The sequence below is a fragment of the Diadema setosum genome, chromosome 10 (assembly GCF_964275005.1).
Source record: "Diadema setosum chromosome 10, eeDiaSeto1, whole genome shotgun sequence".
NCBI lineage: Eukaryota > Metazoa > Echinodermata > Echinoidea > Diadematoida > Diadematidae > Diadema > Diadema setosum.
Genome location: NC_092694.1, coordinates 30,930,568 through 30,955,618, shown reverse-complemented (window position 1 = coordinate 30,955,618; position 25,051 = coordinate 30,930,568). Strand labels below are relative to the sequence as shown.

Here is a 25,051-nt window from a genome sequence, read left to right as displayed (position 1 = left end):
GGCTTCTGATTAAACTCGGTATATGCCACGTTGGCGCAGCCGACTCGGTCGACGGCGTGCCAATCGCTATTTTGCTCAAACGCACAATCCCGCCCAAACCGATTGATAAATCGCCAAATGCTGCAGTACAATGAATGCGTTTCTTGCGATTCCATTCCTGTCACATGTAGCTTGCACTTTATGTGGTGACTGACTAGCAAGGTGTGCAACCTACTGGATGTGCGAGTAAAATCTAAGTTCCTGTCACTGTTTTGCGCGCAAAAGTCATGCCTCTACAATAATGTACGTACTTGTCATTTGAAAGAAAGCAATCATGGATTTGTCATACAATTTACATCAAAGCAAAGCTCAGCATTTTCTCTTCACATCTTTGCTCATTACATGTCCAAGGTAACAAAAATCTATGTAAGTTACATAGGTTTGAAAAACAAGACGTTTTCCCAAAGCATGACTACGTTGCTGTCTCAGAATATTAATGTGGCACACAGGGGGTTGGCACCATGGCACATGAAGGCACCATGGCACATGAAGAGTTAAGAACAATCAATAATTTTGCAGTACCTGCTGCAAACTACTAGGATTAGAACCAGCTCTGGCTGTTGGGCAAAAGGTCGGTAGTCTAGTGGATAAGGTGTCTGTCCGGAGGTCAGGAAGTCGTACAGGTTTGAATCCTGCCCGAGTCTGTATGCCCATGATTTCATTTGTCATGACTGCTACTAAAACACTGATCAATTCAGTGCTTGTTTACGTCGATGCAGGGCAATTTGTTAATCAGATGCAATAGAAATAACTAAAAGGAAGAATTCCATGAATTTTGAATAAAAAATCACTGATTTTATCCCCAGTAGAGGGGCACATAGACTAAGATGTTCCTCAAAGAAGGGGTTCCCAGATCAAGGGGGTCTAGATCTGATGTGACGTGAGGGCATGTTGTAAAGTCAGAGCATCAAAGCAGTCGAGAGAAAAACAGTATTTTTTTTTTTGCTGCAAGGGGAAAAGCTTCCTGTTTGTGCAAGATGATACTTCAGTAATTTGACAACTTAAAGCAGGGATGGGTCTCGCATGTCAGCGAGAATTAGGGGCATTCAAGAGTAATGTACCCCAAATTACAGTATCGTTGATATGTGTTGTGCCTGTAGATAGGGTATGATTCATTGTTTAGCCTCTTCTCCCGTCCTCCCTTTAATTCTTTAGACTCTCTTAGAGTCTTAGAGCGAATGTGTGAATAGATGAATGTTCATACACATGCACTCCTAAACACTTGACCAACAAAGAATTTGAATACATACAAAAAAAAAACAACAACTAAAAAACTTGCTGCATGTATGTGTATGCTGAAGGCCACCAACATTGAATTGACTGTACGAATTATACGTGTATTGTACATGAAAATATTGTCTATAGTATTTCTGAATACCAGTGCTTGCATGTTTGTTTGTACATCTGTAAAATCCTTCATATTTTTGACTGCTGGATCATCCAATGCTCGCACTAAAAGTATTATTTTACATTTGTATAGTGGCGCAATGTTACCCACATTCATACTGTGTTGTTCAAACATATTCTGCATACTTCATTATGGAATGCACATGACTGTGAGTGTAGTATAGTGCTTGGCATCAACTTTTGTAAATTGCTTTATATCCTGAGAGTTGTATATTGTGACTCGGAACACAATTTGTTAGTGATTAGATTTGCAATAGAGAGCCACAGTGAAGAAATGAACAACATTTATTATCTCATTGATATTGGCAAATTACCTACACATGTACCTCTGTGACAATGGTACATGAATGTTGGCATTTATGCTATTGGGGGCAGTTCAAATGTGTGTTGGCGTGTTGTTAAATTCACAAATGTTAGTTGACTGGCAAGATCCCTAGAAACAAAACAATCGCAAAATATATGGCGTGGACAATACAATCTGTGTACTGCTCTTTCAAGGCAGATCTCTGCATGACAATGAAAGTTGTGCACAGTTAAATCAGTGTGATTGATGCATTGAAGACTACTCCCGAGTATACTCAAGCAGGTATTTATGGGAAATGTGTGTTACAGAAAAATCAGCTCATCCTCCATGGGTTGATAGAAAGTAGAATACACACTCCCATCAGATCGTGAATATGCAGCAGGCTTACAGTTTAAATTGAGATAGGATGGCATATATTCAAAAATAATGACTTACTAAGAATTTAACAGAAAGTTCCATCCTGACATTACAGATATGTTGCTTTGTATCCAACCAAGAATTCAGAGAATTATGAACTGCTAGATTTTAGAGAATAAGACATATTAGCAACTTTGTGTGATCTAACTGTTGGATGGAGTCAAAAGGGGCCTGAGCTTTCGAGAGGCAAAATGACAAACAGGCAGGGAAAGTGAACATATAAGGACTCCACACAGCAAGAACAGTCAGGGACAGGCTAGGGACACAGAACAAAGAAAACAAAAAGAGAGGGTAGGAGGTCATGGGCAAGGAGTCCAACAGATAAAAGGAGGGGGATTAGAGCAGGAGGGTGGACAGACAAAAGGCAGAGGAGGGTCAGTAATGATCCTGAGGACCAAGGGGGCAACCATTGAAGGAAAAGGATGAATAGGGAGGCAACATCAAACAAGATAAGGAACAACAGAGGGATGAAGAATGGAAATGAGTGAAATAGTAACAGCAAGAGGGGGGCTGAGCAAACAGCACGCCCTGATAAGGTGTACCAAGAGGAGGCAACAAAATGCAAGTCATCAAACATATCAAAGTATATACACAATAATGATAATAATAATAATAACTATAGTGATAATGATATTGATAAAAGAAATTGAAATAATAAGAATTAAAGCACACATGAAAGGGGGGGGGGGCACAAAATCCAAGGGAGAGAAAACGGAAAATGTTGATAATCAAATATAAATGGGTATAGTAAGCACAAAATAAACACAAACAAAAACAAGTGTGTGTATAATGTGTAGGTGGAAAAGAGCTGTATAAAACAGGAATCAATCGGGAATAAAAGGGTCTGCAACTGGAAAAGTGCAAAGAAAGAACAAAATGAAAATCGAAATTAGGAAAAGAAAATAATAATGATAATAAAAAAAACTGATCTAACTGTTGAAACACTCTGTATTCAGTTTGTCCTCAATGCCAAATTCATACATTGTGTTAAACTGCTTCTTCAATCAGCCACAAATTTCAGAGAATTTATGTTTATGTTTTTCCTAAAGAAAAAAAAAAAATGATGAACATTGTATTTCTTTGTGTTTATATGAAAGTGCAGATTTGATGATTTTTTACCAGTTCCAGCTAATCTTTCATCGATGCAGTTGAAATTCAGAAGTGCCAATTTGATGATGAGAGGTGATGGTTTCTGAAAAAAAAAAAAAAAAAAGAAGAAGAAAGGTCCCCATGGGATGTGATGAGTTGAATGATTATTTTTGTGTTTGAGGGGAGGGAGAAACCAGTACTCGGAAAGTGGCACACGGTGTTAGTAAAGAGAGGATATGATGAAAATGAAAGGATTTGGGAAGGAGGGGGAGAAGAATTACGTTTCAAGGTTGTCATGTCGAATTCTCGATTGGATCACGCACGATCCGAGTTCCGACATTTAACGTCGCTTCCGCCCTGGCAGTTGTTCAGATCATCAGGCAGCCATGGGCATCCCATGTGTAAGGGGATCTTTGTTGCTGTGGGAAACTGGGGGATAGAAGTGACGGGAAATGTTCTGAGAAGCTGGTTACCGCCGTGACAGCAGACGTTGCGAATAACAGAGTGTGCTTAGCAGAATTGTGCTTATTCCATCTGTCATCTTTGATCTTTAAGACAGGCATTTGATCTGTACTTATAAAAAGTATGTGGAAATCTTGATGGAAATATATTACTAGCCATATGGTGCACACGAGTTCCTAGCATAACTCAATCAAAGAGTGGTCATTACTGTTACAAGTGAATGGTCACAATGACAAAAGTTAAATTCAGAATTTTGTTCTAGTGCCGACTTAACAGGAACTGCTGCAAATATCAATATAACCTTTTCTTTTCATTTTTGTTTTTGTTTTTGTTTCTTGTTTTTGCTCTAGGAAGCTTTAAAAGTTGTTACCTTCTTCAGTATGTTTGTAAAAGTTGTATCAGCAGTTACAAGGACTATACGATAGTGCTTCATGACCTGAGGTAATCTTTGAATTGCTTGCTAATGGCTTATGCTATCATTGGACCTACAGTACAACCACTCGTTCGAAGCACACATTTTGCTTTCGAAATTTCAGGATATGAGGAACTTGCGGTCTGTTTGCTTTATAAATGCATGATATAACCTGATTTCTTTGTCTTTTTTCAGTTGCATGCAGTTCTTTCTGTGATCATTTTGTCAACCCTTTTATTGTTGATTATGATCTCACTCAATTAGACAGGCTGTTGGATGCTTTAACTAATTTACATCAGTGCATTTGACACCCTCTTTTTGTGATTCAAGGTGATTTTCCTAAAGTGCTATTAAACAGCCTTTCACCGGTTCGAAGTCATTGCCAATAAATTCTCAGTCTTCTTTACTAATACAGATTATGACGTTATGGGGCGTATTTGGTTTACTTTGGCACTTTAAAGTTGCATTACAAAGGATCTGAATGTCTCTCAAAATACACTTTCTTTCCTGGAAGTTGGCCACAACAGCATTGGCTGATATCAGTGTGCAAAGCGATATGAAGTCATCACAGCTACGGTGATAACGTAAAAATGGAAACTTCCACCTAATGGAATGACCCCATATTATTTCCGTTCTGCATCTGATGCCAACAAACTGGTGAATGAATCGTTGATGAATTATATCACGCGACAGTCCAATCTCAAAAGAGTGTGCACTAATAAGCATCAATACAACATGACTTGTGAAGGTTGTTAAATATACCTCTTTTGATGAATCCTCGATTCTGATTGGTCCAATGTGGTGCAGTCACTAGTTTTCACTATACTACCTGGCAGTCAGCTAGTGGGTTTTCAAGATGTACATAAGTACATCTTGCTTATATTTTTGCACATTGTGAAATTATACTTCATGTAACTTCACTGACAAGAAGCACAACAACTTCATTTCAGTGCCTTTATGATTTAGCATAAATATCTTAAATTATTAAAGTGGGATACCATATATATAAAACAGATATTGACTGCTTCTTTTTGGGTCATAGTTAAACCACTTGTCCTCAGTAATTCTTCCATAGTGGCGTGCCTCTTGACTCACTTCTGGGCAAATACAATGTAGTTTTAACAGTGTCCCGCAGAGCAGTCAGTATAGGCATATAATTATAGGGGAAAAATCCAACTTTTGTCTCTTTATGTTGATTCTTCTTGTCAAACTGTTGTTATTTCATCTGTTTGTGATTTTGATGTAATTTGATTTGAATTTGAATTCATTTGGCGTACTGTAAAACGAGGAATGTTCGCGTGCAATTTTAATTTCGCGAATTTTGTGAGCGCCGTCATTTGCGAAATTAAAATGAAAGTTCTTGCCTACACAATATGCATTGGATGCCAGTTGCAATTCACGAAAATTTCATGCTGCGAGAAAGGCCATTGGCTCCAATTCGCAAAATTTTCATGCAGTGAATATATCGTGTTTTACAGTATGTGACACTAAACTAAAGGAGCTATTGAATGCTTGTCAGCAAGCACCATTGAGACCAATGACTGAAGTCCCCTCCCAGAGACTAGACAATGAGAAAATAGCGCCTCGTCTAGGGGCACATGTGCTGCTGCCAGAGGGTACTTGAACCAGGGACCTTGTGATCAAAAGTCTGCTATCTTCTCCACTGAACCTCAACAGCTTCTTGTTTTAAGCACTTGTCATAATGCTTGTGTGATGGGTATAAAGTCTGGGCTTGCCAGACATGAGTAGTATGTGTCTGTGGTTAGTTTATATAGGACGTTGGGATTAGCACCCATCAAAATTCCCCTGCCAAGTGCCGACAGATGACGAATCCAACAAAAGTTGACGTCGTGACTCGGTTTGGAGGCACAGCAAAGTAATGATGAGTTTGGGGTTTCATAGTTGCCATTATCTTCATTTGCAGCTGTTTGTATCTGCAATGTGCGGTTAGACAAGTGTTACATATAGTTATCGAAGGGTTCTCTGATTGTTTGTAGAGTCTTCACATTTCATATGTATTTATTTAACGATGTTATTGTTTTATTCAACAATCAGCACATTCTGCTCTTGAAATGTTATTGATTAATTATAAAATGCAGAATATGGAATGGTAAAAAGGAAGAAAGAAAGAAACAAAAACAATTAACATAATGTAAACCTGCACCACAAAACCAACAAAAAGTCGCCAGACAATGAAAGTTAGTTCAGGGCTGATTCTGAAGGAGCAGACTTTTAGCTATGAAATGATATATAACTCAATTCAAATGGACTCTCCTAATCAGTTGAAATATTGTTAAGAGAGCACACACTCTGAAAAAATGTATACCAAGAAAAGAGGCTCTGAAGTGTAGTGTCTGTTCAGGTGCTTAATCCTTCCAAGCCATGCTCTGTGCATTAAATGGGACAAAAAACAGGATGTAAAACTCCTTTAAATAGCAACAGCAATAAAGGGATTAACAGATTAGGCTGAAATTGAGCTTGCTCTATTGACACATTCTACCCATGACTAATACCAACTTTCAAAGCAGTAGCATCATCCTTTCAAATGTTATTAGAGGTGATAGTGAAGAGTGTGTAAAGGATTTTGAAGAAATGAAAAGGTTAATGTACACTGTACATGTACAGCTGTTTTAAAGACATACCTAATCTCACTATTCTGCAAAAAAGTGGTATAGAAAAACTGCTTAAAACACAATTTCCCATTTGTTTTATGATCCCAAACTTTAGAATAATGTAGAATATCATCAACATTTAATCATTATCATTCACCTGATCACTGATAGCATCATCATGATCTTCATCATCATCATCATCATCATCATCATCATCATCATCATCATCAACATCATCATCAACATCATCATCGTCATCATCATCATCATCATCATCTGGATCATCATCTGGTAAATGAATTTTTCCTTTTCCTCTCCTTGCCCTCTCCAGGATGAAATCTACGAGTCCCACGTGGGAGCCAAGTTCCCCATCAAGTGGACAGCGCCGGAGGCAGCCAACTACCACGCCTTCACCATCAAGTCTGACGTCTGGTCCTTTGGCATCCTCCTGACGGAGATCATCACCTACGGCCGGATACCCTACCCAGGTGGGTGCACCCTTCCGACCCTTTATGTGATGGGGCACTCAATGTAGCTTGCCAAGCCTTCTTCATCAGCATTCAGGCAGACCTCCAAACTTGATCTAGATGTAGATTTGTGAGCCCGCTCAGGTGTAGCAGGGAGGTGTAAGAAAAGGAGAGACAACTCCTGCTCTCCTTTGAAGGATGCGCGGCACCGCCGAGAAGTTATGCGCTTAACTACAGGTGGAAATCAGGTGCTTTGACAAAAGAGAGCATCAATAATCGGGACTAGCGCTCTCACATCTAGAAATACTTGCCCCTACTGCATTTCGCTCTCTCTCTTTCAATGTGATGGCAACAATGAATTTGTGTACCTTGAATTGGAGCAGTGAATCAAAATTGGCAGTGTAAAACTGCCAATTTTAACAGCAAATAGTTTAAAAGCACGCTGGTGCACGCTTTAGCGGAGTACTTTATTTGAAAGATCAAAATATCTCAGATTAAAGGATAGAAAAACTAACATGCGGAAATGTGCGCATTATAGAAAAATATTAGGTTTTTAAGAGGGCCTAATTTTCATTTCATTTCGATTTGCGCATTACGAAGAAACTAGAAATACATGTTTATAATATTGAATTCTTTCCTAAACTACTCTTAATCAATTCAAGTATTTCATTTAAAATTTTACGGGGGAAAAAAGCTTGTAATTCAACGAAAGGTGAAATGCGTTCTTCGTCTCCGAACTTCGCCTTGCAACTAGAGCGGTGCAGAGCATGACTTCAAAGCATATAGTGGAATGCTAGACATCCCATTGTAACGCTTTGAAACCAAACATGTGTTCGCATGAATTACGAACGAGTTGTCTCTCCTATTCTTACACCTCCCTGGGTGTAGCAATGTGCCTTGTCCCAACAGGAAGGCCATGGTAACACAATAGTGATTAGAGGGATTAGGTAACCTCTATTCATTGACAGTTAGTTTCCAGACATCTGAGCCATTCAGGAACAAAGCACTGTGAGGGTTAAATGATCAAGGGTGTGCGTTGTGTCCCCTGCCCCCTCATGCCAGTGGTAAATTCCTCAAATGTCTGAGGGCATTTTACAGCAGACAGGCGACTTTTGAACCCACATTTGATGACAGATCTGTGACAGTTTCCCAACTTTGATCTCCTGTGTCCATCTTATTCAAAACAGGGAAAGCTGAATAAACTTGATGAAGAGCTACAGATGGATAGATCCATTCTTACTGGATAGTAATATTATTAACAAAGTGAAGAGATAAATAGAGAGGGATCGTAGATAGATAGATAGATAGATAGATAGATAGATAGATAGATAGATAGATATTTAGAGAGATAGATAGATAGATAGATACAGGTGTAGATAGATAGATAGACATACAGATAGATGCATTGTAGATAGATAGATAGATAGATAGCCTGATGAATAGAAATTACTGATGCCTTGTCACCATACTCGGGGTTTTTAGAAAGTAGTGTTGAAAAAAATAAAACAAGATCAGAGATTTGATGTTTGCTAATAGTGCCCTGTAACACGTAACGCTGACTGATGTGTGTTTGATAAAAGTTAGAGACTTTTGTGAACAAATTAATGATTTTTGCATTATGATAAATGTGATGTCAATGGTAACCTACTGTGCCTCTCCCTCTGCCCCTCAGGCATGACCAACAAGGAGGTATTGGACAACGTTGACCGTGGCTACCGAATGCCCTGCCCACCCGGCTGCCCGCCAGAGCTCTACGAGATCATGCTGGAGTGCTGGAAGTCCAAGGCTATGGACCGGCCGACTTTTGAGACCCTGCAATGGAAGCTGGAGGAATTCTTTGTCATGGAGGGCGAGCAGTACCGCGAGGCATCATCCATCCGCTGATTGGTTGAGCAGTGTGCGCTGCCCTCGCTGGTCCCGGCCCGTACAGTATGTGTGCGATGCAATCGGGGAGTTCACGTTCACTGGGACCGGGCACATGTTATGCGATGCGTCTGCGACGCCACAGAACGCAATATTACCTGAGATTTTCCTTGTGTCCCTCATGTCTACTTGGACTTCATCCTTTTATTCTTTTTGCTTGCATCGTATCCACAGAAATCTTCTTGGCAATGGCTCCTTCTCAGGCAATAGAGTGTTCTTGTGCCATGACTCAAAAAAAAAAATGCAAAGAGAAAAACTCTGTAAGATATTATGTGCAACTTCCTCCGTAGGAGCGCAATTTGACTGATTTTATTTCTCAACTGCCATGATGATCTTTGGTTGTGTATAAATACTGACTGAGGTTTTTTTATGTTCAAACAGCAAGACTTGTACCATTACACCAAGACAAACGCTGGCCACTTTTTCTGCCCATTTTGAGCTTTATTATTTTGCTGATGTCTAGTGTAAATGAACCCTGGAGTATCAATGATTATAACTGACCATGTGTCCATCTACTGTGATTGTGTAATGTATAGTGAGGAGATGTTTGTGAGCGTGGTGTCCAAAAATGATCAAATGCTATTGTAGCAGAAGAAGATTTTTCTGTTTTTTCACAAACATGTACTCCTCGCAAAAAAAATATGTAATTCATAGATTTACTTTGAGAGACAAAAGTGGATTCTTCATGACAAATAAATACTATAAAAATTAAGAGTATTTGATATTTTACAAGTAGTCACTCAGTGTTTGAATTTTCAAACTGTGGATAATTAAGGAAGTATTCATACTTCATGAATAAACATTAGTTTAATAGGAGTAAAGGAAAGGAGAGAGGGGAATATGAAATTGACTTTACAGTACTGTTTTTGTAAAACTGCTAAATTAAGCTTTTAAACAAGAATGAATTCAAGGGACACTGAATCATCTTGTAGGATGATTTGTGTCAAAGAATCATCGGGAACCAAGTTTGCTTGCAGAATATCCAGAAGCGGCAACTGTGTACTGATTGCAACAACTGGGGCAACATGGCTTGGCTACAAACAACCAGCTTTTGAGGAATATTTTCTTCACTGTGAAATATGCAGTTACGGTCGCTAACAATCCCCTTTAGTAGCATGAGGAAATGATTCTAGGGATTGCCAATTAACCAGTACCACTGCAGTTATGTGGACATTCAGAGCAAATCAAGTTTGAATCTTGTCATGATTAATTGGCAGGCTTACTGTACAATCATGTGTATGCACACAGATGTTACACATGCCACTCTATAGTCTAATGCAGTATGGATCAGTGATTATATCAGTATGAAATCTGTACCTTTGGTCCATTCTTGCAAGTCTCAAAGCCATGACGCGACTATCTATTTTTTCTCTTTAAGCGAAAACTTGGCAGACACTATAATAGTCATTTCCTGAATAAGGTTTAAAATGCTGCATACTTTCGATATGAGAACTGCTTTTGTCACACAGGCTAGTCTTGAGGACAATATTAAGAATATATTGTCCAGGAAAAGGCACTATTCTGAGATGCGTGTGAAACTGACATAGGGCATACAAACACTAAAAACAAAACCACCAATATAATCATGATGTTACGCAAAAAGAAGAAGAAGAAGAAGACATTCTTCTTCATTTGGCTGTGTTGTCACATGCAAAAGAATCTACCAATTTTGATCATGTTTGCATAGGACAGAAGTACTATTCATCTGTTTAGGATCAACATTACACAGGGTTTAGACAATCACTGTACATTCATGGTTGACCTTGTCTGTGACAAATCCATGAAATTCCATGGAATGATGAAGTAGACCCATGTAGAAAGATTTTTCTCTTGAAATATGTTAAGTTTTATTCTAACTCAAAAGGAAACTTAAATTTTCTTACATTGGAATAATCAAGAATTCTATCAATTTTTATATGTAGCTGTGACCGCAATTGCAAAATGCAACTTCAGTAGCAGCTTTGCAATGAAATTTGTTTTAGAAGAAAGAATGACGGTAGATACCGATACTCTGTTAGAGTGAAAGATTCAATCTATCTACCGTACATGTATCGTTGTTTCCTGTGAGGTCGTACGTAGGTCATATTGTGTAAGCACTGTATATGTATCCAATCGTGTGATAAAAGGCGCACAACATTGTAATGATTTGACCAACTTTTGTCATACTTGAGACACCTCACCATATTTGTGGAATGATGAACAACCACTCAGATATTTTGTAGCTGCGCATACATACCATCGACATTTAGCAGCCCGCACATAATTTTTTTAATTTTTTTAATACCTTGTATGACCAAACGCTAAAGCTACAAGAACCTGGTCGTTCTACTCTCATGTCACTTTTGTCGTAGCAGTATGTTACAATGAATACTTGTTATAAAGGTCAAGTGGTTATCAACTGTTCAGTGTGTGTATGTCATCTGTGAACACTCTCTTGTGCAAATTGAGGACTGTCGGTGGACTACTCAGAACACAGCAAGAGTTCAGTCTGAGCTTTATTAGTGTGTGCACAGAAGAGAAAATATGTGACGATTTTAAAGACCAAGGTCCTTATTATATGTTGTCAGTGGAAGTGCCATGGAGTCGTAGGCAGCCTTGTAACTTTTAAAAGCAGTTCTTACTCAGACCTGCACAAGCATGGAAGCGTGCACAGCGTCCAGGAGAATCTTACATTCTTTCCATCTATTGCTTTGTAACAATATAGTATTGAGTGTTATTTGTGAGATATACCTATTTATCATGTGTACAAAGGGGGAAAAATGGAATCGTCTCCATGAATTATGATTCTGCTTGAAGGCCAAAAGTTTGTCTTCAAATATTGATATGGAAAAAAGAAATGACAGTGTTCATGTTTTTTTTGTTTTTTTTTTCTATACAGGATATTGATTGATTTTGCTTTTGTAGAAGCAATGAAACTTCTTAGTGCAGCCATATATGTATAAGTGTATCGACTGTATGCCTTCTCCCAAAGTGGCTGTCTATTACTTCTGTTCATCCCAGTTATCTGCGGTTGTCAGCTTGAATCTTCTTGTAATTTTAGACCTGTATGTTCCTCTGTTTTATAAATGGAACTACATGAGCTTTTTTTTTTTTTTCGTAATGAATTGTCAAATGTTGGCAGTTCTCAGAAATATGTCCATATACCTTGTGCCACTCACCCAATAGAAAATGGATGACATCGTAAGAAATATGACATTATACAATGTATTTTTGATCTGCCATTTGATGAGAAAAGCTATGTGTTTGTTGCATAGGGAAATCACCACCAACTGATATCGAAAAACAATTTGTCGAAGTCGGGGGGGGGGGGGGATATGTGGGACATGTGTTGATAGGAAGGTCTTTGCAAAGGTTGAAATAATAACACCGCAATGATTTTGATCTCCATGTAGAAGAGAGTCCGTATTAAGTTTTGTCATGAAAACGAAAAGTGTTGATTCTTTGTTATTTATTTGCAATAATGAGTAGTTTGTAAAAAAAAAAAAAAAAATGCTCTATCTTAGCCTAGCTGTTTTAAATTTGTAAACAAGTGTACATTAACTTTTTTTTTTCCAGTCGTTGTTAAGATTATGAGAAACCAGAAGCACTTTCACAGAGCACACAAAGTGTCTTTAGCTTTCACCTATGTTGTTTTGTTTTTTACTCAGCACTTTCATGAATGTTGTAGACTATGTAAAATATGTACAGATGCCTGTTTCTCATTGTTTTTATGTTATTTTAAAAATGGACGACAATGCATTTTGAAGTCGAAACATGGGATCTTAAACACAGTGGCTGGAAGGCGTAGTTTGTGACTGCTCGGCAAATTACACTTAGCTACCTGTCGATATATTGTCAATTTTTGTTGTTGCCTGTAGGATGTGCATGTAGAGCATGGGGCTTTCTGTACTGGTGTATTCTATCAAAAATCATCAGCTTTAACATCAGTAGTTGAGACCTAAAGGTGTTGTTTTTTTTAATTACTCAGAGATGGATTTGGACCTGGTTTGGATGCATACTGCCAAAGTACAGATGTACTCATTTAGGCTGTTGACCATACTACCTGCCTTCACTGTACCAACATACAGTACCACATTTTAAACCCAAGCCATTGTCTAACTATTCACATCGCACTTGAATTTAAAATCAGACTCTAATATTACTGTTTTTTTAACTCAACACTAGCCATGGTACTTGACTTTCTAAGCAGGGAGATTTTGTACAGGGTGGCACAACTGATGTGGAATAAAAAAAAAAAAAAAAAGAGAGAGAAATAAGAAAAAGAATACCACTTGCAAATCAAATCAACTTGCTGATGGGGCCCAGATGTGTTATGTGGCATAATTTTGAAATTAACGCACATTTCCCATGGACACCTGCCCAAGTATACTCGGGACTAGTCTTCAACAGGATAAGTCTACAGTACAAATGTATGTGAAAGTGGCATGTCTTGATGATGAAGGGTTATACCAGATCGCATCATGTTGTTTGGGTGCAAAGATTCTTGTTTGTTTGTTTTTTCAAATTTTTTTGGGACATTTTTTATTTCAAACCATTACTATAGACTTAAAAGAACGCAAACTTACAACAGCTACAATTGTTTTGTTGGTGTGTTTTTTTTTTCTTTTTCAAATCCTCAACAAATTATCTACATGGATAATGCCTTAAGTGCCATCCGTAAGACAAACTTTTTACCTGTGGCTCCACCGACACGGGTCGGGCCCTCCAACAGCAATGCATGCCGACCTGTTTTCTTTTCAATCTCTGACCTTCAGGGGTACTGCCAGTGAAGTAAAACAGATTGGCGGGGTTCTGTGGATTTCCATGGCTGTGGACTGTATATGGTTTACCTGTATTCAATGTATATTCAAGTCTCTGTTATTTGTCTTGTAGTCATTGTACAGTAAGTTATTTCATCATTCAAATCTCTATGTATTCTATCCCCTTTTGCTTATTGTTTGTTGTTGGTGATTTTCTTTTCAATTATCAAAATTTCTCTGTATGTGTCATTATGAAAGCTATTTTCCTGCCCTGAATGACAAAATGCATCTAGGAGATGGATTGCCTTTGATCATGTAGTATGAAAAATATAGTTACTACAAATTTTACATGCCCTCAGTCTGTAATGCTTTATCATGTTTCTCTCCTGCCATTCACCAATGTTTGTATTACTTTTCCTGTCTTTTTATTCACTAGAATGGGTAAAACAATGTTTCTGGGCCCCGTCTTATAGAGACTTGTGATTGATTCAAATCAATCACAACTTTATGATTGAATGCAAATCCATCTTATAAAAAAATTATGATTGAAATTAAGACAGAGAACTGCAATCAATCAAACACAGGTTGCGATTGATTGCAGCTTTCAAGAGATTTGTGACTGATTGATTTCTATCACAAGTTTTATAAGACAGGGCCCTGGACTTGATTGCTAAAAATATTGCCTGGAAAGGTAACATTACAAATCAACCGCAAGTCCCCCCAAGTCAGTCACAACTTTGCGCTTACACAAAAGTGCTTTCTGAAGGGACTAGCGGTTGATTTCAGATGCTTGCAATATCAGATGTACATTGTAGTGGTGTCACAAGGGAGATGGACTACAATGTATTGTTTGGATGTTGATTCATATATTTTGTTTCCTGCCAAATCTGCTCAGAGGCTATTAACTTCTCTGCCATGGAGCTGCTTTCGTCTCTACCTGCCTGTATTCGTATTCATACTGTATATCATCCCAGAATGAACCAACACTGCTCTGTATCTCTGTATCTGTTTGTGTCTATAATCCTGCCATTAGAAATGTATCATTGCAATATTCGTGGTCTGAAGACTCGATTGCTAAAAATATTGCCTGGAAAGGTAACATTACAAATCAAGCGCAAGTCCCCCCAAGTCAGTCACAACTTTGCGTTTACACAAAAGTGCTTTCTGAAGGGACTTGCGGTTGATTTCAGATGCTTGCAATATCAGACGTACATTTTAGTGGTGTCACGTGGGAGATGGACTACAATGTATTGTTTGGATGTTGATTCATATATTTTGTTTCCTGCCAGATCTGCTCAGAGGCTATTAACTTCTCTGCCATGGAGCTGCTTTCGTCTCTACCTGCCTGTATTCGTATTCATAGTATATCATCCCAGAATGAACCAACACTGCTCTGTATCTCTGTAACTGTTTGTGTCTATAATCGTGCCATTAGAAATGTATCATTGCAATATTCGTGGTCTGAAACCGTTGAGATTGGAGAGTTATTGGCCTTTAATTCATCATTTATCATGATGAAAATGTGACACAAAGATACGTGTACACTGTACTTCAGCCATAATCTCCTGCTAAAATGTTTTTATTTGATTCATCGTGCTCTTTCTTTCTTTCTTTCATATTTCACCCCCACTTTTCACCGCAGTTCATCAGCAGTAGATGTTGAATTTGTACAGTTAACATAAAGTTGATGTAACAAATCCCTCCATTAAGCCATCTGAATTACATACACCTAGTATATTAATGCAGTTACCTGTACCTGCCATATTCAATTTTTCCTCTTTTTTTTAATATTATTTTTCAGTGTCATGAAGAAAAAACTTTAAGTGAATCTTGTAAACCTTCTAAAGAAGAGTACACCAAACTACTGTAAACTCCTTTTGACATCACTTTTATAAAGTGAAATTTTGTTGTATTACTTAATATCAGTGTTTGAAAGACAATTTCAAAGAAACATTGACATTTTTGGGGATCTTTTTTTTTTTTTTTAATAGTAAGAGTTTGTTGCATCAGAACTTTATCGGGGAGAGTGAAGTGCATTGGTTTTTATGTAGCTGATGTAACTAGAGTCCGCCTTTACATTTGTAAATCATGTCATTTAAATGATGTAGTACAGTGTAGTTGTCACACAATTCACAACATTTGGCTGAGGATGGGACGAAAATTGGTGTTAACTCTCTCTGGAAAACAGAAACTGAAACTAGCTGTGTGGGAAATAACTTTTATATCAAAGAGTACAGTACACACATTGCACCTGTTTGACGTACAAATGCAATTTATACAATGTAGCATGCCTCTTATGAATATGTGATAAATTTTCTCAATTGCAGAGTTTGTCATGAACATTGAATAAGATGTCCCAATGAAGTTTTCTTTTTTAATCAATTTATGTGACCTCTTGTTTTATTTCCCAGTATGACTTCATTAAAAAAGGATACAATGGTATAGTATGATGCTGAATCATGAGTAATCCTATCATCATATTCAATGCTCCCTTGTACTCGGTACAAAATTCTGATAGAATTGAAGTGTATAATCTTGCATGATTATGGGAAGTGAGATAATCATGCTTTTATTAAAAAACCCAGGATAATGTCTGAAGTATCTCAATCGTGTTCAGAATATGATCTCTATCATTTTTGTTTTTTCGTACCTGCAGGTGTGCCAGAAATATTCACAAATGTTGGTTTGATTTCAAACAAAGTGTAAATGATAACTTTGTTTTCTTTTCCCTGTTAGTATGTAGTCAACTGTTGGATGAGAGTTTTGGATTCGATGCAAGGGTACATGTTTTTTTTTTCCAACTACGTGTATGTTCCTGCATGTTGAGTACATAATCAAGAGCATTTAGAAAGGCAGCATTGCGATGTAGTCCAGGGCAGATATAGACCCATCTTGACCTATCTTATCTTGTCTTGTCTCAATGTTTTGTTTTGTTCTGCGAGTGGACGTTTGCGTTGTAACAATAATTCTGCTTTTTGAGACTTATATGTTACAACACTGTAATGCCTATTCACATAGAGGGCTCACTCTATGGAATAAATACTCTCCACACTTCATGACAAACAATAACCCCAGTGTCATGTCCATTCTGTCAGTGCAATGTCAGACCCTCATAGAGTAGGATAAAGGCTTTTTACACGCTTCACCCGTTTTATGCTGGATACCAACAAACTAGTGCAAAGTGCATTTCACGTCATCGCTCCTACACCCATTCAGATGTTAGTCTAGTAGCGTTAATGTTGTTGATGGTCATTTTACACAAGTAGATGATGTTAAAGTTAATGCACTAAAAGTAGACTGGTGCGAGACTACAGAACAATTTGCTGGCGCTGTTTGAAACAACAGCTGAGGTAATGATGTTAATGTACCAGAGTCCTGACAAAGTGATGAAATGTTTTCCCAAATACATGTAGGAATTTCTCATTGCTTCCCTGTTAGAAAGCGTACATGTTCTCTACGTAAAATGTATCGTTTCCATGTAACCAAGACATGTATTAAACTAGACTTATTTTTTTGTTCCAACTTAAAGGTACAGATCATACCTAGTTTGTTATTGATTGAGATGAGGGAAGCATCACTTGTGATGGTGGTGCTTAAAAATCTTTTTGAAGAAGAGTATAAACATTCATTGCGTTTCATCTCACAATATTTGTCCCGATAGTTTTTACAAAATTCTTGTAATTATGTGATGTATGATGAGAAAATAAATGTACAAAAGAAACTGTAAGGATATTGAATTGTGCCGTTGACTTTTTCTGATATTCTTTTCTTTTCTGTTTGTTTTCATTTGTGTGTTTGTTTGTGTGTGTGTGTGTGTGTGTGTGTGTGTGTGTTAATAGTGATATTCATGATCACACAAAAAGTCTAGCAACATACAAGATTATTGAGCTAAGTAGTCCCGAAGTTCAACACCATCTTTACAACCATAAAAAATGAAACCATTGGACTCAATTTGTATTTCAATTTTGCACTCATAGCGCAATATTTACTTTCTAAAACAAAAAAGGACATTATACCACAGAGGATATGTAATGTTAATCCACATTTTGAAGTCTTGCTGTTGTCCAAGAATACAGTTTTGTGCCATTCAGTGAGCAACTGCATAGCATAGTCCGTTTTGAAGTGTAGTCCCAAACCATGTGAAATAATAAAGTTGGCCTTGATGAGTGGAGTGAAATCAGACAAATGGAATGGTGCAGTTTTCATCAAATGACAACTAGAATATCAAAGAAAGTTGTAGAATTTTAAACTTTCCCATGTTTCCAAATACATGTAAATGTACTACAACTTATTCTACGGGAACCTCATTATGAGGACCTACATGTACAGTACATTGTACAATCTGTGGCGGTACCCTGTATTGCGGGTTTCTCACTCTAATAAGGTATGAATACACAGAAATACAAAATACATCTTGTATAAAGACTTCGGACCTGCGAAATCACCTTGTTATTAGAGGGTTTTGTTACTGGTATATCCGACCGCTTTATAAAAAGGTTCTGCTGCAGTGTTGATAAAACCGAAAGTCGAAATCACAAACAGGAGAATTCTGTTACAATGAGCTGCTTGGGGCCACTGAAATTTCCCGGTTGTCTTGGGTATTTTGTTATATCAGGGATTAAACAAACAACAAAGAAGGTAAATTTTTGTAGGTCTAATCCTTTTATATTCTTTTGTTATATCCCTGACACAATGAGATACCCCATATCGTCGCTGGGGTGACAAGACCATGTATCTCAAATTTTGGTGAAAATGACTTTTTTGCATTAGTGGTGATGTCCTGTCCAAATCCCAGCTGTCTTACCCCAAAAATGAAGCCACCACGGCATGTCAAAGGAACGGCTATCCCATTCAGTATAGTGCTTTGGCCGCCATGTTTTTTGGCTCTCCTGAACATTTGACATTTTTGAGATACGAGGTCTTGTCGCCCCAGCGACGATATACACGTAACTCTCTCCAGGAAATTTCAGTGTCCCCAAACAGCTCGTTATAACGATGTTGCCCTGCATTTAATAGTGGAAATATATGATACTTCAAAATTCTTTGACATTCTTTTGCTATGTCTGATTTCAATGAAACTTCTACCACTTTTTACCTCTTATCATACTCTACTAAAAGCAAGTTGAATATGACATGGATTTTTCACTCTGAAAACACTAAATGAAACACTTCATCTTCATATACATGAGTGTATTTCATGCCAGCTGTACAGCATTATGATATGTGCAAAGTAACTAAATATTGTACAACTGTAGATCTTTTTGGCAGCAAGCTCAACATGGTGGCCAAAGTTTGTTGTGTGCCAGGCAGAAAGGACTTTAATAGTGCAATGTTAATGTTACCATGCTAGGGTCCTTCTGCCAGGGGCACACAACGGAATGAGGGCCATTTCAGGCTAGTTACAAATGTTCAGGAAACACTAGTCATGAATCTGTCTTGCACGTCTTCCTCCATTTGATCACACACGCATGATGGTTAGTTAATATTGATATATTGAGACAGGTACCGGTATTTAAAAAAAAAATATATATATATACACGCATGTTGTAGACCATTTTTACAGCACATACTGTATACTTGATATAATTCACATGTTTTCCAGAATTTCATATAAATTAACAACTCGTGAAAATATCGCCTCCTCTTAAACACTGATGCCTTCTACTTCATATCTAAGGTTGAAATATTTCTATTTTTTTTTCTCTCTCTCTCTTCAAACCAAATTCTTTCTTTCAAAAAGGTACTCCTTCTCTTTCATGACTTCAACATAGCCTTTTCATCACAACTTTAACCACTTGTAAAATTGCCTTACAACATAGTTAATCTTCCTTCCTAGAGCCTCATCAAACACACCTTGGTAGAGAGAAGGGTAATGTGAATGAAGTGTTTTGCTAAAGGCTGCAAGCAAGTGCCAGTGTGCCAGAACTGGAAAGACAGTTGGTAACACTACACAGACCTGCAGACTTGTACACCGAGATGAAACTTATCACAATGTTGAGGCTCTGCTGCAGCTTTCCGTTAGAACGATTAGCATGTTCAATAGTTAAGTGTCAAGTAATAATTAAGAAAAAAAAAAATGTATATTTTCTTATTATTTTCTTTACTTTTTAAAAGGTACAATCATACATCTCAAATTGACAAGAATGAAGTTGACTTGTTTTGCAAACAAACTCTATTCGTACTAGAGCAAAGAACTTGTTCAAAATTAAATACACTGTATCAATGCAGTAACAAAACACTATCACAGTGTCCCTTTCAGCGCCATTGACATAGACACGCACTCGGTCCAGAGCAAAGGCAATTTGAAACTCCGACAACTTTCTCTTTTTTTTCTTGCCTCAATCAGTCTTGGATTCATAAAAACAAAGACTACTTCTTTTTCTTCCCGACAACTTTCTCTTTTTTTTTCTTGCCTCAATCAGTCTTGGATTCATAAAAACAAAGACTACTTCTTTTTCTAGCATCTACAGACTTTGGAATATAATTTTTGTTTGTACAATCAATGCCCTTGACATTTTGAGGCAGTAACATGCTCTTGTTCATTTATGTAAAACAAAACTCATGTTGGATGACATGAGCATGATACAGATCTGCCATGGTTGACATAAACTTCATATCAAATACTTCCAAGACATGATTCATTCGAACAGACAGAAGAAAAAAGAACTTACTCCTTGTTGTTTTCTTTTTACAACTTCAAAATAAATACACACAAACAAGCATAAACAAAGAGTAAAAAACTTTAAACCACAATGAGGTGCTGATAGGTGGGAGTGTATGTAGCATCATGTACAGTAAGCTTGCACGCAGCCAGAAGCACTGAGAAATACAAAACAGCCTAGAGTGAAATCTCTACATTCCAGATACAGTTTTACATCATACTGTAAAAGTGGAAATTTTTGCAGGGTGTAAATTTTGGCACATTTCGCGCAACCAGAAATTAACACGAAAGTAAAAGCACACTCATTTACTTGCCAAAAGTTCCCATCATTGATGGCTACAGCAGGGCTCCATACTAACTTTCTTATTTGGTGGCCCAATCATCAATTTCAAATTTTTGGTGGCCCGAAAGAAAAATTTGGTGGCCCGAAAAAAACAATACAAAACATTAACTCACAGCATGCATTCATGCATTTCCGGCGCAAAAGGTTACAAATTTATTGACATACTTTAAAAAAAAAATTTTGGTGGCCCAAGGCGGGCCACCAAATTTGCCCTCTTTTGAAATTTGGTGGCCCGACTTTCATTTTTGGTGGCCCCGGGCCACCGGGCCACCGTTAGTGTCGAGCCCTGGCTACAGTAGATTTTGCAGAATTAAAAACACCCAAAATTCATCTCATCTTAACGAGAGAGAAAAATGACTCATGCGAAAACATCCAGTTATATAGTAAACCCAGCAAAGCAAATTTTATCCTCCACTCCGAGGTATTGAGAATATCACCATTCAGTCTAACACTCAAGTCACTCGAGTACGGATTGCAGGAGAAAAGAACAGAAAAACAGAAGCAAATGGCACTGACCTTCTCATAGACAGGTCCTAATTTTTCCCTTCCATACACACAAACAAAAAAAAAAAACAGCTGTACAATGTTATCACGTAACAAATGATTGGCCAAGAAGAAGACGAAAGGTAGGAATTGGCAACATATGTATGTAAATATTTCAAGTTAGTTCACAAAATGACCAGATGAAAATACAGGTTGTAAAAAAAAAATAAAAAATGGATCAAGCCTCCGATATTCCATGTCATAATCCTGTTCCAAAGTACCGGTCCCCAAAATTACCTGTAAGAGAGAGAAAAACACAAAACAAAGGAAAGAGACATTAAGGTGAGGGAAGGTGTCACTAATGCCCTCTACAAGAGCCATGCATCACAATCATCACTGGTAACATAATCATTCCATTTATGAAACACTTTATGTGCCATGTTCGGATGCCCGACCCAGCTTACGGCATACCAAGTTTGCACGTTTGCTCAAACGCAGAAACCTTCCTAAAGCGATCACTAAATCGCCACATGCCACAGTGTAGTGAAAGCATCACTAGCGATTCTATTTCTGTCACATATAGCTTGCATCATGAGGCAATTGAAAATAAAGCGGTGTTCCATATTGGATATTTATGCAAATTCTATGTTTCTGTCACCGTTTTGTGTGCAGAAGTCATGCCAGGACAATAATATGTAGCTAATGATCATTTGAAAGAAAAATAATCATAGATTTGTCTTAGAATTTACATCATAGGAAAGCTTGGAATTTTCTCTACTACTTTGCTCATGCATGTCCAGCATAACAAAAATCTATACAAAGTAACATGAAATTGAAAAAAAAAAAAGAATGGTTTCCAAAAGGATGCCTGCATAGCAGTCTCAGAATAATGTGGCAAACAGGGGGTCTACACCATAGCGCATAAAGAGTTAAAGTACCACAGTTAACTAACTGTATACCAAGGTACTATTCCTACAGTGGTCACTACTGCTTGGCAATGATTGCATTCGTGTATTAAAAAAACAAACAAACAAACAAACAAACAAACACACACACACACAAAAGAAACCTCTTTCCAGACATTGCAAAACATGGAATAAATCACATGAATTGTGATTTCAGTACCTTCCCTATCCAAAAAAATTTTTTGTTGTTGCATCACTGTGATGCACACTATTTAACTGGGAATCACAGCTGATTGAATAATCTTCATCACGGATGGTCACCTATATGTATCATATAATTTCTATACTCAAAAGGAATGAGATCAAGTATGACTGCTCAGATATCACATTTTAAAGGTAGGGAATCCCATTTGCATGCCTTAAACGAAGAGTTGTGTAAACACAGTGGTATGTTGAAGAGAGTATCATCTTAGAAACTCCCATAAAGTATTGAAAATGGAAGGTAACATTCAGTACATTTTTATTGACCGTTAGATTTTGAATTGAATTTTTTTCAGGGCTCACCGTAAATTCCAGTACATTACTAGGCTACCTTTGCAGACCCATGCACTGCATGTGTGTCCATCATGTATATTTTATGAATAAAGTTCATCAAAACTTACAAACATTTCTATATACATTCTTGCCACACACTCTATATGTTATTACATCAGCTCTTATACTTTTAGATTTGTGTTTATAGATAAAAAATACAGAAGACTGCAACAAAAAGGTTTAAGTGTGGCTGACACACAGAACTACTGAGTAGTTGAGTTTTGTGCATTATTCAAATTGTAGATAACTGTTGACTTCCAAATTTCTAAGCAGTGGCCTAAACAAGTCCCCTGAGGTTCATATTTGATGTTTTGCTGCATTTTGGGAGTTCTGTAAAAGGTATCCCCTACCTTTAAGAAGTAAGGAGGCATTGAAATTCTCCCACTTTCAACATTACATATGTACAACAAAATGTAAGTTATTTTCTCATATCTTATACAGGCATAGGAATGTATAAAGAAATAATATCTCAAATGCACAGATTGACAAGAATCTTGAAAAGGATAACAAGGAAAAATTGCTCTTCAAATTTAAACTTAATGTGCTGGCCTGGCCAAGGGAGGGTGCTAGAGGGCGCCGCCACTCACCGATGCCTGGCAAGATGTGGAAGTTCTCGTTGACCTCCTTGTCAACAGCCGTCGTGACGATCTTCACCCGGGGGAAAGCGTATGCCACTGTCTGCACGCCTGTTAGAGCGGAGTGGTGAAAGGTTTATCATGTAGTCATTATGATGGTGTACAGATATGGACTGGTTTTGAAGAAATTGTTTATATCACTGCCAAAATAAAAGCAGTCCAAACCCTTTTAATACACCAAACAACGAAATGAGATTTTGATTTGTCAAGTGCAATCGTGCCCCCCAATTCACACAGTGATGCAGTTACAGTACAGGCATGTGTATATATTTACACTGTATGTACGTACAATAAAGAACCAAAAGAGGGCTATATATCTACATTGTATTTATTTTTCTATCTATCTATCTATCTATCTATCTATCTATCTATCTATCTATCTAACTACATTGTATCTCTACACTATCTTTCTATCTATAAATAATCCATCTTTCTATTTCAATCAACATAGATAGAAAGGCAGTAAGGTAACATGTAAATAGATAATATCTATGAACAGATGGATACTTCAGGACTTTAAGTACACTGCAGCGGAGTGACTTCGATAAAAAAACAAAAAAACAAAAACCTTCTTTTCACAGTTGCATTTTGTCAAAACTGCAAATCAAAGCCAGCCAAATAATTTGATCCTCCAGGGGCATTCAAATGAAAATAACATGACATCTAAATCAGTCAAAGTAAATAGACTGACCTGATTCAGCCACCAGAAGTGAGAGAAACAGAATATTTTCCTGAGGAACTTCATGGTCCTACAAAGCAAGGCAGGGAGAAAAAAAAAAAATCAAACAAAACAGAAAGAAATGTCGTCATGCATGTTATTTTCAAGCATCCAAGCATAAAAATATACCAGCTCTATTTTCCTGTAAGTCTGCTTTTGACTTTCAAAGCACATGCCACTGAATAGATGAAATGCAAGAATCATGTTCTGCACTGTTTAATTTCTTTATTAAAAGGTACTGCTTACCATTGGGAACAGTGACCTAAAAAATGTTTGAGTTATCACATTTGATGCATATAGTGTAGGTCAGTTGTACCACAAAGCATCCTACAGTGTAGCATATAAATAATTTTGCAATAAAGTCACTCTAAAATATAAGGAGATATATCACTATTTTTCTAAATAAACCATAGCTGTATATAGCAGGTTTATTCTAGAAACAATTTTATTATGACTATTGTTAACATTTAGAATAATTAACAATATTTGACGTTTATTATACTCTGATTAACATTTTTACATTGGTTGTTTCTATCTCTAACTCACATCTAAGTACTATTTTGAAGCTCTAAAGATCGGTTTTTGTTTCATCTGCAAATGGTAAATAACACCTTTAAATGCAGGTAGAATAGTCAGTGATATTAGAATGTCAAAATTGTGCCGAGATATTGGGTTTGACGTGTATGATTGTATCAGGCCTCAAAGAAATAGTTCCAAGTTTCAGAAAGTGACCTGCAAGATCAGGGAGGCGTGGCCAGCTTCGGCATATGCGCCATGAATCTTAATTTGCAGTTCAATATCATCAGAAATTAATGAAAAGATGAATGTGCTGTTTCAAACT

General features: G+C 37.3%; 2 protein-coding genes across 2 annotated transcripts in view; one reads left to right on the top strand and one right to left on the bottom strand.

The window, feature by feature from the left end:
- LOC140234308 (tyrosine-protein kinase Src42A-like) overlaps positions 1 to 9,093 on the top strand; it is a 73,999-nt gene extending 64,906 nt beyond the window's left edge. Inside the window, exons 7-8 of the mRNA XM_072314370.1 lie at positions 7,074 to 7,230; positions 8,882 to 9,093. Coding sequence (XP_072170471.1) covers positions 7,074 to 7,230; positions 8,882 to 9,093 — 369 coding nt within the window. The remainder of the gene's footprint in view (positions 1 to 7,073; positions 7,231 to 8,881) is intronic.
- Positions 9,094 to 17,822: 8,729 nt separating this feature from the next.
- The window catches only part of LOC140234056 (uridine-cytidine kinase-like 1), a 36,480-nt gene continuing 29,251 nt past the window's right edge, over positions 17,823 to 25,051 (bottom strand). Inside the window, exons 16-18 of the mRNA XM_072314137.1 lie at positions 24,184 to 24,241; positions 23,445 to 23,543; positions 17,823 to 21,655 (exon numbers count right to left, since the gene is read on the bottom strand). Of these exons, the coding sequence (XP_072170238.1) occupies positions 21,618 to 21,655; positions 23,445 to 23,543; positions 24,184 to 24,241 (195 nt within the window). The 3' untranslated portion in view covers positions 17,823 to 21,617. The remainder of the gene's footprint in view (positions 21,656 to 23,444; positions 23,544 to 24,183; positions 24,242 to 25,051) is intronic.